The sequence below is a fragment of the Euprymna scolopes genome, chromosome 16 (assembly GCF_053919585.1).
Source record: "Euprymna scolopes isolate OS-2025 chromosome 16, ASM5391958v1, whole genome shotgun sequence".
NCBI classification, from domain to species: Eukaryota; Metazoa; Mollusca; class Cephalopoda; order Sepiida; family Sepiolidae; genus Euprymna; species Euprymna scolopes.
The window spans coordinates 20,099,853-20,117,411 of record NC_136497.1 but is presented as its reverse complement, the minus strand read 5'-3'; the positions used below and the strand labels follow the sequence as shown (position 1 = coordinate 20,117,411).

General features: G+C 34.8%; 1 protein-coding gene across 1 annotated transcript; it reads right to left on the bottom strand.

Annotated features, from left to right (window-relative positions):
* Positions 1 to 2,861: 2,861 nt before the first annotated feature.
* On the bottom strand, positions 2,862 to 16,805 carry LOC145295868 (alpha-ketoglutarate-dependent dioxygenase alkB homolog 4-like). The gene is made up of 3 exons (XM_080141602.1): positions 16,099 to 16,805; positions 7,775 to 7,981; positions 2,862 to 3,741 (listed from the first exon to the last, which is right to left on the bottom strand). Exons 1-3 carry the CDS (start codon positions 16,213 to 16,215, stop codon positions 3,160 to 3,162), a joined length of 906 nt encoding a protein of 301 aa, XP_079997728.1. The 5' UTR covers positions 16,216 to 16,805; the 3' UTR covers positions 2,862 to 3,159.
* Positions 16,806 to 17,559: the final 754 nt, after the last annotated feature.

Here is a 17,559-nt window from a genome sequence, read left to right as displayed (position 1 = left end):
AATGAAAAATATATTGAATCAACAAATGTTTTGATAAAGCTGATATTTTGGGGGCTGGTGCAAAAAATTAGTTTTTTGACAGAAAAAAACTGGTTTGTATTACTGTACACATAGATTCGAAAAAGTTGTCAAAAAACAAATATATAACAAATAAATGTTATCAAAGGCAAGATAAGTTACTTTTCTACCTAACTGGATATATTTTTTGTGTTTTTATTCAATGTAACATATTTATTCAGCTCGAAAAACATACAGTGTTTACCGATGTATTGGAAAATTCAAGATGGCGTCTCACACCCTCTTTAACACCGTAAGTTTGGGAAAAGGTGTTATAAATAAAAACCTATACAAAATACTATTAAAAACCCGCCGAATATATGTCAACCTATGTCACGGTAACATATATTGAGCGAGTTTTTAACAGTATTTTAACCGGTTTTTTTTATTTATAACACCTTTTCCCAAACTTACCGTGTTAAAGAGAGAATCAGACGCCATCTTGAATGTTCCGATGGATCGGTAAACACTGTATGGTTTTCGAGCTGAATAAACATGTTACATTGAATAAAAACACGAAAAATGTATCCAGTTTGGTAGAAAAGTAACTTATCTTGCCTTTGATAACATTTATTTGTTATATATTTGTTTTTTGACAACTTTTTCGAATCTATGTGTACAGTAATACAATCCCCAAAAAACAATAAAAGCAGCAAATATTAATTAACAATCAGTTATCTTCTATTTCTTATTTTCATATATAAAGAAAGCTACATTAATTCTACTACTATTATGTAGAGTTTAGATGAATTACTTCTTTTTGAATTAGCACATCGTATCAACAGCACTAAGTACCATAGCGGGGATGCTCTTTTCTCTTCCCTGCAACTTCTCTCCCACAGAAGAGACGTTGCGAGCCTGTCTTTGTTTTATCATTATTTCCATGACAAGTGCTCGTCTGAGCTCCAATCTCTGGTCCCCCCTCACCAATCTTTCATGAAAAACACCCGTCTAGCTGAAACCACAGTAAATAATTTTTCCCCACTCTTTACCTTTGCCTAAATCAAAATGTAGATTCCACGAACAAAGCTTCTTTCTTAGAAGTGCACCACCTATGAAACTCTTTTCCGTTTGTCTGTTTCCCACCTGACTACAACTTGGATGTCTTCAAGTCCAACATAAACAAATTTCTGATAAACCGCCCCCTTAAGTAAGACACTTTATCAAATCTCCAATACTAATGATTACTACGATACTATCCCATTGATTACTGTACACACAATAAGACTTATCCCTGAGTGGCTTCTGTGCCTTGATAAGTGGTGACCTCCATGTAAAAAAAAAAAGCGCTACAGCTGTCCTAACTAGTTAAGAGAGGGGCAAGCATAAGTTTTAATACAAGATAGATTAAGAAAGCAACAATGGAATTTGCACAGGATAAGATTAGTTAATAAATATTTATTGAACAATCAATCTGCAGCCAACATATCATGTAGAATACTACTGAGAATACTTCATACAATATGGAGAAGTCAAACACAGATAAAACTTTGGCCCATACATTGTCAGGTGGAGATATGCAATCTCATTATTAACTTATGTTGTTGTCATTTATTATATACTAACTTGGGTGTCCGATGTTGCCTGAGTGTTTCGAGGTGTGTGTTGAGCAAAAAAAAAAAAAAGTGATAGTAGGCAGGTAGGCTCAAACCCACACTGTGAAGGAAAAGAATGTGCAAAAAAAATATGTGACATCTTTGCTGTTGCGCCCATCGCCAAACCGGAAGTGATGTAGGTTTAAATTAAGGCTAGTCAATCGAAAAGAGAGGATGACTTTCGAAAATATCAACAAAAAAAGTGACCCCCCCCCTGTAGAAAAGTGGTCAATTGAGGGTGAAGGAATTAATATTTTTAGCCAATTTATTTTATATTCGTCGTCTGAAGGGTCGAACATCAAAATGATACCAATCTCGTGAAAATACGTCGCCTCTGTTGAAAGTTTTAGGCAGACATACAAACATACATACATACATTTAAACAGGCAGGTGAGATTTATATTATAGATAGCTAGATTAAGAAAGCAAACATGAAATTTCCATGGGATATAGGTAGTTAATAAATACTTAGTTTTCAGCTAATATTTCATGTGGAGCTCTACTCACTGTCCATGATGTCCATACAAACAGTCGCTGACAAAATTGCTGCAATTGTGTTGAAACATTCATTTAGATATTACAGTTCTGATCACATATGGAAAGAAAAAGGAGCACACTTCCTTTTATGGAACAAGGTCAAAATAATAGACGTGGATGCAAAATGGAGAGTTAGATGACTTAAAGGAGCGGCACATGTGCTAAAAAAAAAGAAAATTATTAAGCAGACTAAGCATAGAGATCAGAAGCATATGGGAACCTCTAATTATATATAAAAAAAAACATAAATCATACAAGCCCTCCTTAAAATTTCAATGGTATAATGGAGGTTAGAGTTACCTCCCTTTGTCAACCAAATTTTTTTTCACACATATGAAACCACAGCAAAAGAAACAAAAACAACTCCAAGAATACAAGACCATCTATGGAGCCAGTAACTTTTCTCTTTTCTTTTCTAAGACAGTGACCAACATACCTGACAAAGGTCGAAGGCTACATCAACTAAAACGTTGCACAAATAGCACTCAAGATGAGAACAATAGTCCAAGCAAAGCAAGTAATATATTCATTTAGGTCTTTATAAAGTTTGCGACAATTTTGGTAAATGTTGATAGGTGACTATTAAACACAAAAGAGAAAAGAATCAGAGAAAACAAACAAATGAAAAAAAAAACAAGAAGCAAAGATACAAACAGGAAGCTGAAGACAATAAATAAGAAATTTGAATTTTTATTACAATTGATGAGCATCACCTTAAAATATTTTCAGCAAAAGGTTACTCAGGTGTAATCAAAGTCAAGTCAATCCAGTGAATGACAATAGCAGAATAAAATGCTGTTGGGGTGTTATTACAGTGACAATACCATCCCAAAAGAAGAGATATATGACCTTATCTCCCTTGTTTATGCAGAAGCCTTACAAACTCCTGGGTTCCACTGAACTTAGGCTAAGAAACACTGGTGATGAAAAATCTAATAATTAAAAAAATAATTATGTAGTCTCTACCATGTTATTTTCTGTGAATTTTTGAGTCTTTTGTAAATTCACCAACTGATATACCACAATATGTTAAAGCTGTTTCAATCACTTGATGGCCCATATCTTCATAATGCAAACCACCAGGAAGAAATTCTGGTGTAAACTCTCTAAACGTCATGGCTAATCGACGATCTGTGATATCCTGTCGCAAAATAGCATGCTTCCATTTATAACGAGCCGGTCCAGAAACAACAACAAGTGATCGTCGTGGAAGTGGAATACAAACTTCTGTATCATGAAGATCTAACAAATCAGCTGATGGCTGAGACAAGAGTGAGTCACGGTTGTCGATTGTCATACTGAGATATGTGTCTGAGAGAAGATTGACCGTTATGAGTCGTTCGCCCCAAACCCAGAAATCATCAAAATGTGGGTCAATAGCAGAACCCCTTTTGGGGTCATATTCAAGGTTGCAGAGTTCAACCGGTACAAAATCACTGAGGTTATTCAGTGCAATAAAACGATCCACCACAAATTTGCAAAAGGCTGGAAGTCCAGTGAAAGAGTTGCATTTTAATCGTTTTTTCTTAAAGTTTACTTTAGGGCCATAATCCTGAAATGAAAAAAAAACCCCAATAAATTTCAAAATTTCAAATATTATTCCAAAGGCATCAATTTATTAAAAATTACAGTTTTTTGACTTTTTATTAGATTCTTATATTTGATACTGGTAAGGTTACTCGATGTTACTCAGGATTTCAAGGTTACATTATAACCTGCACCTCCCAACCATTGAAGTCCTACTCATTCGCAAACCAACCATTGAAGTCCTACTCATTCGCATAAACAAACCAACCATCAATCAGGCTCAGTATGGATGGAAGGCATGTTTAAGTGCTTTTCATGATTTTAAACGATTTTAATCAATTTTTCAATAAATTCACCAAACGCAAATTTTAATTCATCATTTGCCTGAAGACAACTCATGGAAGTCAAAAATGTTCGTGACTATGACAAATTTCTTTTTACACTCGGATATTAGCCTGCCAAATGGAAAAAATGGTTTGCAAAAAATAAACAGGAATTATTTCTGCTGTTCAATGAAACCTATATATATATCTCCGATAGGCTCATAAGAGTAGTGGTAGATGGACAAAAATCAGAGGCCTGCAATATAAATGCTGGAGTCCCTCAGGGGTCAATCCTAGGCCCAACTCTCTTCCTGATCTACATCAATGACCTCCCTAAACACATACTTAAATCATTCGTTGACATCTATGCTGATGACACGACCATCTACGGCAACACATCAAAGGCTGTAAATGACAAAGTTCTCTCTGATTCTCTCTCCTCTGATCTCGAGCGCGATGTTCAGGGGGGGAAGATGTGACTGGTTACCTTTAATGCATCCAAAACCAAACTCCTATCCTTACATCATCAACGCTCTGATCCCCATCTGGCATCAATTGTGATGGATGGCTGTCATCTGGGAGAGGCCCCGTGTTTTGACAAGCTTCTGGATTTGACCTTTACTCCTGATCTGAAATGGAACACGTACATCAAGTCTGTTGCCAAGGTCGCTGGAAAGATGGTAGGATCCTTCTACCGCTCCAGAAGATATCTCACTACTGATGCAATTCTCTATCTATATAAAAGCCAAGTACGTCCAAGGATGGAATACTGTTGCCATATCTGGGCAGGAGCTGCAAACAAGCCTATCCTGCCTTGACAGAGTACAAAATAGACTTTGTGGCTTAGTGGGGGATTCCCTTTTCTCTACCCTGCAACCTCTCTCCCACAGAAGAGATGTTGTGAGCCTATCCTTGTTTTATCGTTATTTCCATGGCAGGTGCTCGTCTGAACTCCAATCTCTGGTCCCCCCCTCGCCAATCTTTCACGAAAAACACCCGTCTAGCCGAATCCACTGTGAAAAATTTCTCCCACTCTTTATCTGTGCCTAAATCAAAACGTGGATTCCATGAACAAAGCTTCTTTCTTAGAACTGCACGCCTGTGGAACTCTGTTCCATCTGCCTGCTTCCCACTGGACTACAACTTGGATGTGTTCAAGTCCAATGTTAACAAATTCCTAATGAACCGCCCCCTTAAGTAAACACTACATCAAATCTCCACACTAACGTAATGTACTTGCAATAACCCTTATCCCTGAGTGGCTTCCGGGCCTTGATAAGTGGTATCACTGTGTAGAAAAAAAAAAAAAATATATATATATATATATATACACTAGCAGGCCGCCCAGCATATGCTTCAATATGATGCTTTAATTTATGCAGATTATGTATAGCATATGAATACATCGAGCAAATTCTTTATTGATTTTTATATTGTACCTAATATATATAGTAATGGTTTGAAAAGTTTTTAAAAAATGACATTGGTACCATCAGCTAGCATCAAAACCAAAACATTCAGTGCTTCAGCCATAGTGCTTCAGCCTTTATCGATACCATCTAAACTATTGGCAGATAAATAAGAAAGGCCCAAAATTAAGCGACTTCAAGATAAAAATGTATATATATGCATGCTCTGAAGATAGTTGCTTTACCTCTGCCAAGGTCAACTGTGATTTTCAATTTTGACCCCTTAACAGCTACAGGTACAAATACTCTATATATCAAATTTCAACTCTGTAGACCAAATATTCAGAGGATTTTGTTAGAGATTTTCATACACACCGACTAAGTTACTTTTATATAAATGTACAGATGTATATAAAGATATTTCTATTATTTTTTGTGTGCTAGATCGCTTTCATCTTAAATTCTATGCAATTATGCAGAATGTAGAAATTATGTATAAATAAAATTCAGCATAATAGTCAAATGAAACGAATTATCTAATAAGAAACCACAAAAATAAGCAATTCATTAATGATCTTTTTCAAAGGAATATGCAAACTAGTTAACCTTCATGTAGTCACTCACATATCAATGACTGAGTATATTAAAAAGTTAATTTTAATAATTTTTACATAGATAAAATAGGCTTTTAAGGTCAATCTCAGAGTGACGTAAAAAATCACAATTTTTCTGTATATATATATATATATTATATATATATATTGGATTGTTATTTTTTCTTAGATGTTAATCCAATAAAACTCCAGTGTTTAAAAAGTATTACTCAATAAGAGCTGTATTATAGTATAAATTCCTTTATTTATATAAACATTATTGGCTACATATGTGTATACATGTTTCAGCTGTACAAAAACAGCAATGGAAAAGATATAGGCACTGAAGCTGGGAATATGCGTTGAACTTGTTATTTGTAATCAATTTAGATTATATTATAAGGAATATATACTTTAAAAATATTTCTTTATATAAACTCAATATTTTATATATTATACAGTGTGTCCAAAATTTAACGATTTATTTTTATGCTAATTCATATTTCAAGATAATTAATTTTGGTACATCATAAAAGAATATGTAAAAAATATTAATATTTAGTGAATAATTTAAAATAAATTATCATCCTTATTTTAAGATGAGAATTTAAAAATATTTCATATTAGCAGTCATCTAAGTGGGACTATATTTTAAAATAAAACGAAGAACATTATCATATTGCCAATGATACAGTACAGGGTGGAACAATAAATTATCACCCTAAAGAAAACAACACTACAGTTATATTTTAAAACTTTTATTGAAAAAATCTATTCAGGTAACTTGATTATGTAGTAGAGCTGACATCTATTCAATGTAGTCACTTTCAACCTCAATCACCACCTTGATATGGGACCAGAACTGAGAGTATGCCTTTTCCACAAGTACCCGCGGAAGCTTGGCAACACACTTGGAAGATGGTGGTGATCAGGCTGGCTTTAGTGCTGTGGAAGGTTATGTTAGTGATGTTCTCGATGTATGAGCAAAAAACAAAGTAGTTCAGCAGGTTCAGATCATGGAAGGAGGTGGGGGGGGGGTCAGTGAGAGAAGGGTACAAAGTAGTAGCACTCCTGAAGCCAAGCCTGAGTCTTTTTTAATGTAGACCAGCACCAGGTCCTACTACCACACCCAAGGTCTGCTAGCAATCACTTGATTACCACACTCTTCAGTGCATCCAGGTACACTTTGGTGTTGACTTTCAAGCCAACTTCAAAGATATGCGGTTGCATTATGTGGCCCTCACTTGAAACCACACCAAAGACCATAACCGTAGCTGGATACTTTATTTTCATCACCTTGGGCACGTCCCTGTTATTTGTGGCATTCCAGTGATTCATTTTGAGAGTGCTGGTAATGTTCCTGTTGTCATAATTTGGATCAGTAGAGAGCATGAGTTGTACAGCGGCGCATCTCTGATCTCACTCATTAAACACTGTGCCAATTTCAGACATGATAGAAGTCTCCTATCGCACTTGAGATTTGTACATGACTGACCAACAAGTAAATAGTCTGTAGCAAAAAAGAAAATCAGTTTTTATCAAATGGAAATGGAATCATGTCATCTTTTCTAGGGTGACAATTTTATCATTCCATCCTGTACAACAAAGACAAATAAAAAAAACATCAAAGTTTGATTTGTCATATGCAAAGTTTTCTTGTCAAATTTTTTAATCTGACAAGAAACCTTTTAATCTGACAAGAAACCTTTATTTATGATTTATCCTTCGCTCACCTGTTTTCTCCTTCCAGATTGTGAATCTACAAATGAAGTTTTGTCAATCTCTGCCACAAGAAATTCTTCTTCAGATTCGGATATGAAATTTTCCACAAGTGAAATTCCAAGAAATTCAATTGAATCTCCTGAATGATTTGGATGTTTTCCCAGGACATTTTCTTTCCAACCTTTTTTGCAAGATTCGCAATAAATGTAGACATGTTTCTGTTTAGATAAAAAAAAAAAAAAAAAAAAGTAAACAAAATATTAAATTAAATGAAAATTTATTTTTAAGAATTTCGGAATGAACAAGTACTTTTAAAAATTTATTTGCCTGCATTTTTAAACTTTAAATTTTAAAAATTAAAGTCTTTAAATTGAATTAATAAAAACCAGAACTCAACATCATAATCAGTTTTGTTTTACTGTTGGATAGGTGGCAGGCAATTCCAAAAATATCAGACATATGTGCACACATGCAATACCAGAAATCAGGTGATTGCTGAGTGATGACGTCAACCTACATTCTAATTGAGAGTTGGGGTCATGGAAAATGACCTAAAAATGGAAACAATGGGACATTGTACATTTTAACAGGGATTGAAATTGTGTCAGTGACCAAAACAAAAAGAACAACTGAATTCCAATTTATGAAATGTAAATAAAACAAGGTTCATAACAAAAAAAAAAACAGGAGAGACAGAGAGTCAACAACGACCAAGCAGTGAAGACATTTCTGCACTGCCCTGCATCACCCACATACCTCAATGCCGACCACTTTACTGCTGTCCATCGATTTTGTAAATAAAGCTAAGTTGTTTATGTTATTTGTTCTTCTGTTGTGTGGAACTAACAGTACGCACATTATTTTGTACACATTTTTTTTTACATGGTGGTCAACACTTATCAAGGCTGGAAGCCATTTGGGGATAAGGGTTATTGCATGTACAGTAATCAATGGGATAGTATCATAGTAATCGTCAGTATTGGAGATTTGATAAAGTGTCTTACTTAAGGGGGCGGTTCATCAGGAATTTGTTTATGTTGGACTTGAAGACATCCAAGTTGTAGTCAGGTGGGAAACAGACAAACAGAAGAGAGTTCCACAGGCGTGCACTTCTAACTTCTGACAAAAGTGCAACCAGAAATTATATAGACATTACAAAAACATTAGACAACTGTTATCTGACTACGTATCTAACATTACATGATGGCATGTGTTGGACAGCTTTTAGAAATTGACTTTTAGATTCCACACTTCCTTGTTTCATTTCACAAACCGCACCAAGAAAATATTTTCTAGTCACAAACTGTGACAATGTAAAATAATAAATCATAAAATATGTTACAGCAGAAAAATATTATAAAAATGATGTCAACATCTTTTTTAAAAGTTCAAATAAAATTATTCAAAAAATAGTGCAATAGAAAGTGCTATTTATTGTTACCTAATTTCACTTTGAAATTTAAAGCAAGTTTTAAAAATTCAAAGGTCTTGATTATATCTTAAAATCATCATCATGGAATTTTTCTCTTGGCATCAAAACAACTAGAGTTGCTGGTCCTGTGCAGTCTTGAGATTCACCCTCTCAGGCTTTACCTTCTGTCTTTGAGAACAGGTCAGTTTATTGCTGATTGTTTGATACGCTCAGAATGGGAAATACCAATCAGACTGTCCAGGCATTTTTTGCAGACCAGAGTGCTCTTCCTCTAGGTCGCTGGCTTTTCAAATCCTAACTTCCAACTTTTGTGTCACATCATCCTGCGATAGGAGGTAGATAAATAATTAATTTGGTTTAATGTTCATTTTAGATGCTGGCATGTGCTGCATTTCTTTTAGAAATTGACTTACAAACTAACCTATCTCTGCCAGATCTTTATTTATCCCACATTTTGCTCAAATCCATTTTCATCATTTCCTCACACATTTTCGTTCACAACTGACTCTGCTACTTCAACTCTTCTGCATCTAAAAACTCAAAACTCACTCCCAATTTTTATATGTGACTATACCTACAAAGTCTCCTGTTTTGCATGCAGCTCCATGTATTGTGCTGATTTAATCTTTCATTGATGTCATCAGATCTTTAAAACTCACATTACAAATCCATTATTTTCATATTATTTCTCTCCATGTAACACATATCCTCAACCTTCACTGGTCAGGTTTTAATATGATACTATACATCATCACACAGGATATACATGCTTGATCGACTCTTCCCAAAGTCCAAAATGGTAGTAATCTTCAGGTTAGTATTAGCAAAAGTTCCAAAAACTTACTTTATCTAATTTGAAGTAAAAAAAAAAAATATATATATATAATGATTGGCGACAGCTTGTGCAGCTAAGATCCATCACCTTTGTTAATTAATTATTAATAATACTTAGTTAAATTAATTATGAAGTAAATAAAGAAAACCATACCTTTCTTCTATATATATAAAAGACAAAACGGCCGCATGCGTTTTTGTATGTTCAACAAAGGCTTTTTTTGCCAGGGTTTTCGGGGGGGGGGTTACTATGTTTTAGAACTTTTTATATACTCCCTAGATCGTAATATGTACGATTTGCAAACGGACATCGTCTCTAGATTTGTTTTGATCGACTTTTATGAAATTCACACTATTCCTTCCTCTCGCATATTTATTCGTCTTTTTCGTATAAAAGCAAAACTAAATCAAAAGCAAAGGCAGCTTCCTGGCCTTTCGTGCCGGAACATCCAGAAAGCAATTAGCTTGGATCAATGTGGGGAAAACTCCTCATATCAGACAATTGCTATTCATTTGGACACTCCCTTTTTGTGGCGAGTTGGTTTTCCCCAACATTGTGGGGGAAATAAATAAATTCTGCAAGTCAACTTTTTGATTGACATTGCTAAAATTAAATGCTTTTCACTTCCTATGGCTTTGCAGTGTTGCAGTAAAAGTTCCTGTTTTATTTCACTTTCTTTTCGGCCTTTGAGTTCAAAACACTTTTTTTTTCTTTTACATCTACAAACACCCGAGCAACACTGGGGACCCCTTTAAATAACTCCATCGTGGAGGGTATCGATGATGACAAAGAAACAAATCAATTAACACCTAACATTTCTTAGCACACAAAGACACGTCTGTTTATTTTTATATCCATACACATAAAAAAGAAAGAAACACAATGCATACATGTCTTTTATATAAAAATAATCAATAAAAGGGAGGCAACTCGAGGTTGCTTACATCATTGAAAATAAGGATTAAAGAGAGACAATTCTTCAGTATTCAAAACTTCAGCAACATTGATAGATTTTCAATGTGGTCAGAGTTGCAGAGACATAGTCTGAGAGAGTTGGACGTTTAAGAGTATTTTTATTTTTTATTATTTTTTTTTTTTTTACACAGTGATCACCACTTATCAAGGCCTGGAAGCCACTCAGCGATAAGGGTTATTGCAAGTACATTACGTTAGTGTGGAGATTTGATGGAGTGTTTACTTAAGGGGGCGGTTCATTAGGAATTTGTTAACATTAGACTTGAAGACATCCAAGTTGTAGTCCGGAGGGAAGCAGGCAGACAGAACAGAGTTCCACAGGCATGCAGTTCTAAGAAAGAAGCTTTGTTCATGGAATCCGCGTTTTGATTTAGGCAGAGATATAGAGTGGGGGAAATTTTTCACAGTGGATTCAGCTAGACGGGTGTTTTTCGTGAAAGATTGGCGAGGGGGGACCAGGGATTGGAGTTCAGACGAGCACCTGCCATGAAAATAACGATAAAACAAGGATAGGCTCGCAACGTCTCTTCTGTGGGAGAGGGGTTGCAGGGTAGAGAAAAGGGCATCCCCCACTAAGCCACGAAGTCTATTTTGTACTCTGTCAAGGCAGGATAGGCTGTTTTTTGCAGCTCCTGCCCAGATATGGCAACAGTATTCCATCCTTGGACGTACTTGGCTTTTATATAGATAGAGAATTGCATCAGTAGTGAGATATCTTCTGGAGCGGTAGAAGGATCCCACCATCTTTCCAGCGACCTTGGCAACAGACTTGATGTACGTGTTCCATTTCAGATTCAGAGTATGAAAAGAGTTAGATTTTTCTTTTATTGTTAAACTAATTATGTTAAGTCAGTAATCCGAATCGGATGTTTTGAAATTCTAAGAGTTAGGATAGAGATGTTTAGAATCCCAGGAGTTGGACCTTATAATTCTTTGACTCCGCATTACCTGTCGTCTAATGCACTGATAGGTCTTATCATAGAAATTTTTGCACCCACCCAGAGTGGCATTTTTTCAAAGAGATTCCCTTCTATAAACAGAGGTAATGTCTAGCCTTACTGCAATGCAGAACTTATTGTGTGAGGCAGATATTTTGTCCAAGTAACAACTTTTTAAGGGTTTTTTTTTTTCAATGGTTGCATCCTATTTACAATTTCCAGTCTTTCATTCCCTTTTATTCATAGCACAAAAAAGATGACCCCATAAGCTTATTTTTAATATTAAAAACGGACTTTGTTCTTTTTCTATATGTTTTTTTTTATTCAATAATTTTGTCACTATCTACATCAACATGTGGCTTGCTTATAATGATATTGCAAATATCATTATACATCCTCGTGTATATCAACAAATGAACCAGACCCAAAACCATAGCCAAAACTTTGTTGATCATCAGTTTTTTTTCATTTGTTTTTGTTTCAAAAACAAACAAACATGCCCTTCATTAATCGAACCACTAACCCTAAGTCTGAGTTGGTGATTAAATCTCCTTGATCGTGAACACCTACACAACTATATGATTTTATTGTTACACATTTTTCAGTGATACATTGTCACACTTAGAGATTTTTTGGTGCTTGTCCAGAATTTTCCCTCTTGAAAAATGGAAAATAAACAAAAATTTGTATGATATACATGCTTGTGACAGAAGGAAACCATCATACTCCAAAAATCACCCACATTTATCAAGTAGTATTATTTTTAAATAAGAACATCACATTTTATGGCTCACGGTTTAGTGACAATCTTGCGACGCCATCTTGAAAACAGGCAGCACGGAAGATAACTCCAAATAATTCAAACTTGTGAGATCTTAGAAAGCCATTATTAACATAGGTAGGGTTACATCAGGAAAATGTAAATTCGCTTAAAAATGATTTTCTTTGTAAAAATAAAATTACTTGATTAATTAATGTGATTATTTTCTTTCTGCTATGAATACATTATACAGATTTTTTTCTTTTGTATTTGTTACTTTTTCTCCATCCTAACATTTACCTTTAAAATGACGACTTATCAACGTTTTGGGGTATGTTGAAAACGAATATCAAATTTAAATTTTGTGCATACAAGTAGTTTTCTGGATATTAAGACTTTTATTATTCAATGTAATCTATTATGTTTTTATTGGTGACTAGCATGGATGCCCTGCGTTGCCCGGGTGTTTGGAGGTGTGTGTTGAGCAAAAAAAAAAAAAAAAGTGGTAGTAGGAAGGCAGACTCGAACCTGTACCACAAAGGAGGAAAAGAACATGAAAAAAACGTGACACCTTTGCTGTTACGACTACCACCAAACCGGAAGTGATGTAGGTTTAAATTAAGGCTAGACAATCGAAAAGAGGGGATGTCTTTTGAAAATATCAGCAAAAAAAGTGGCCCTCCCTGTAGAAAAGTGCCCAATTGCGGGTGAAGAAATTAATACTTTTAGCCAATTTTTCGGTATTTGTCATCTGAAGGGCCGAGCTTCAAAACGATACTGATCTTGTGAAAATCCGTCGCCTCTGTCGAAAGTTTTAGGCAGACATGCAAACATACATACATAGATTTATATATTTTTAGCTCAAATTTTCGACCTAAACCGATTAAAAAGCTTGTCCTATCTCTGAATACCCTTTATGTAAAATTTCAAATGTTTAAACCAGAAATTGTCTTTAGTAATTTGATAGAGACTGCAGAGGTCAAATTTTTAAAAACTTTGACCCCTATTATGCCCCCTTAAAATTTATTGTTTTGGGCTCAAATCAAGTTATTAAGTTAGATCCATGTCCAAGGAACCTATATCTAAAATTTCAAGTGTTTAGACCCAAAATTGTCGGAGGAGTTTGGTAGAGTTCTCAAAGGTCAAATCGTTGAACTTTGGCCCCTTAACAGCCAAATTTCTGGCCGAAAACCGATTACAAAGATTTTCCCAAATCTCACTACCCTGTATATCAAATTTCGAGTCTGTAGACTGAAAATTGAGAGAGCTATTGTGTAGAGAAATGTACACAGACAGACAGACACTTTCACTTTTATAGATATATAGATTACTAGCATTTCAGCCCGGCGTTGCCCGGGTGTTTGGAGGTGTATGCTGAGCAAAAAAAAAAAAAAGAGTAAATTTTTTTTTTAATTTAACCCCTATTATGACCCCTTAAAATTTATAGTTTCGGGCTCAAATCACTTTATTAAGTTAGATCCAGGTTCAAGGAACCTATATCTAAAATTTCAAGTGTCTAGACCCAAAATTGTCGGAGGAGTTTGGTAGAGTTCTTAAAGGTCAAATCGTTGAAATTTGACCCCTTAACAGCCAAATTTCTGGCTGACACCCGTCACATCGATTTTCCCAAATCTCAGTACCCGGTATTTCAAATTTCGAGTCTATAGACTAAAAATTGACAGAGTTATTGCGTAGGGAAATGTACACAGACAGACAGACAGACAGACAGACAGACAGACACGTTCACTTTTATAGATATATAGATGTTTTCCCCCCCCCCGAACTGAAAAGTAATGCGCATATATGTTACAAAGCACCCCTCCTCTTCCCCATGTTACGAATGGCGAACACCACAGATATTTATTAAGTAATACATTGTGAAAATATGCCTTAATAGCCAGAAAACTACTTGTGTACGCAAAATTTAAATACCCGAAAACCTACAAAAGTCGTTATTTTAAATGTGAATATTAGGTGGAAAAAAAGTAAAAATTTCTCTTTTTTTTTTATATATAGGAGAGATTTTGGATAAGGGCCTATATATTTTATAATAAATATCAATGAGGGGGTGTAAATTTTAGAATAATATTTTATAAACGGGTTAAAGTCAATTTCATTCAAAATGTGTTATCGTTTGTAACTTGTGTTAATTACAAAAAATAAATAAATAAAAGGTCAGTCGATGTTCAGCAGTATAAATTGTCCACAACTTAATGTTAGGTCCCGAAAGATGATAAAGCCATCACTACAAACAACTGCCTTCATCTAAGATCGAACACAGGTACTCCGGTCAGTAAGCGAGAGCTCTAACCATTGGCCCACGGCCTTAGACTTACAATTAAAACACCGTTTTCAGTCTATAAATATACAATTTGAAGCCAAACACAGTTATCTGGCCATTTTTTTTTTTTGTAAAAGTTGGAATGCGAAAGGGGACATTCTTCTATTCTGCCTTCAGTCAGAGGAGGAGGTCAGAAAAAGTCTAAGACAATTTTTATTTTAGTTTCTGATCAAAGGTGGACACCTTTTCTCTAGTGTAACCTGACGCTTAGTTTTATGAGAGTAAACAATATCTCCCAAGCATTACTTCTCCCTTTCAAAGTGCAAGTGTGTGCCTGCAAGGGGAGGGGGGTAAACAACCACACAAAATGAAACCGGGTTCCCAGAAACAGAAATACTGCATTTTTTTTAGAATAATTTTATAATTTACAGATCGTGCTAACTTGTGATAGGATTTTCGGTGTTTGTTTCGAATTACGCGTAATTATTATTATTAATAATAATAATAATAAAAGCATAAATACAGAAAAAAACACACTCGTCACGGAACGAAAATGTCATATTCCAAAAGCCACGTAAATTGAGTCTTTCTTTTTTTCTTCTTTTTTTTTTTTTTAAGAAAATCAAAGTTTACGATTTTTTGCTATTAAAAAGTTTTAATTATTTGGAATAAACGGTAGCCAAATTTAGTTGTCGACCTTGAAATTTAATACATTCTAAAGATTGTGTCGTGTCCCGGACTCCCGGCCCCGGTTTCGCGCTCTCATCAAATTTGATTGAGTCCATGTTTTCTGTATTTAAAAAAAAAAAAAAAATTTTTTAAGCAAGTGCAATTCTAAATAAGCAGCGATTTTCAAGTTAAATTCAATTTGTATGGTATCTTTTGTTTGTAAAATTGTTAAGTGACAGTTCACAATTCCCCCTCTCCCCATGTTAAGAATGGATGGTCTGTGAATTGCACAAGTATCATAATTACTAGGGTTAGACCAACTGACAGCGAAGGGAAGGGCTAGTATGCAAATCATCACTACTACCCTAGAAAACGCCGATACGGATGACTAATCAGCACATAGATTGCTAGATTATCTTATTAAAATTAAAGAGTGTCCACAAACCTTTCGATTGTTGAAGACTTCTTCCCCCTTCTTTCTCGTTTTGTTATCGTCTACTGAGAGATTCTCACAAATCAGACAAGTGCGAATGCCTTTACATGAACAGGGTTTGGTTTCCATTATTTAGGGAATTATATAAAAATTTGAAAAAAAAAAAAAAAAAAGAAAGTCTATATCTTTGTTTTTAAATTTTTTCTTCTTCTCTCTTTCTCTCTTTTAGTTGACATCGATGTATTCGCCTGCCAGTGTCTGGTTGAGCAGATCAGAACGAAAGGCACAGTAGTATTTTTCATCTAGGTAATCAACTGGCACTTAACTGGCAGAATCCATTGAAAATATTGGAACAAATTTCACACGCCGGTAATCCCAAATGTTTACTCATCTAACCACTGACCAGGCTCAACGTCGCTTAACTTCAATCATTTGATTGAAATCAATGTGTCAATGTTATTATAGCAGTCTGTTTAAAGTTTGAAACTTTACTTTACCAGATGGACGAAACGAGAAGCACTAAGCAGTAAGTTCAGTAAAGCCAAAAAGATATTTATTTTTCTGTGTTCATGACTTTTCACAAACTTTATTTAAAATCGATAATGAGTGAAAAAATACAAATAAAAATGCTTTTCGAGTTTAATTTACTTTTGTAGCCTCAAAAACAAAAGATGATATCGAATCGATGAAGGTCGTTTTCGGAAGAATAATCATAAAGCGACTTTACACCGATGCTTAAAACTTCTTTAATTTCAATAAAAGTGAGTTACACTTCAAGGCCAATAACTCATTAAATACTTTCAAATAAAAAAGTAAACAATAACATTGCCATCAACAAATTTGTTGTCTGCGTTTTTTTTGGGGGGGGGGGTGAGCTGAATTAGGACGATACTTATTAAATTAAAAAATCAGTATTTTTTTTCTCAATTAGGTTATTTTTTTTAATTGTAGCCACATTTTTTTTAATTTTTTTTTTACATACTTGTTCATGTTCACATGATGTGAGGCTGGGGCATTTTAGAAGAAGTTGGTGAGAGTAAATTACCATGTTGAATATATGCTCTGATTGAAAATTATTATTTTAATAATAATAACTGTTCAGATCCGATAGTCCTGGGCGATTATGTCAAAAAGGGATTAATTTGAAATCATAAAACCTCAAAATCTTCCAAAATTTGGTGTGACAATGTGCTCAGCATTACATAAAGAAAGACTCATCTGGGCAGAAGAACTTGATGCCTTGCAAAGAAAAGAACTTGGCTTAATCAAGCAATTCACCAGACAAGGATGGTGACTGCTTCACTTAATTGTGCCAGGCTTTTCCAGGATTGACCATGGAGAAGTTGAAAACTGACATCTTTGATAATCCTCAGATCCAGTAGCTCATCAGAGATCCAGGGTTGGAAAAATCAATGAACGCAGTAGAAAACATTTGTTCTGCTAGTGAAGAACTTTCTTGGCAACAATAATGCC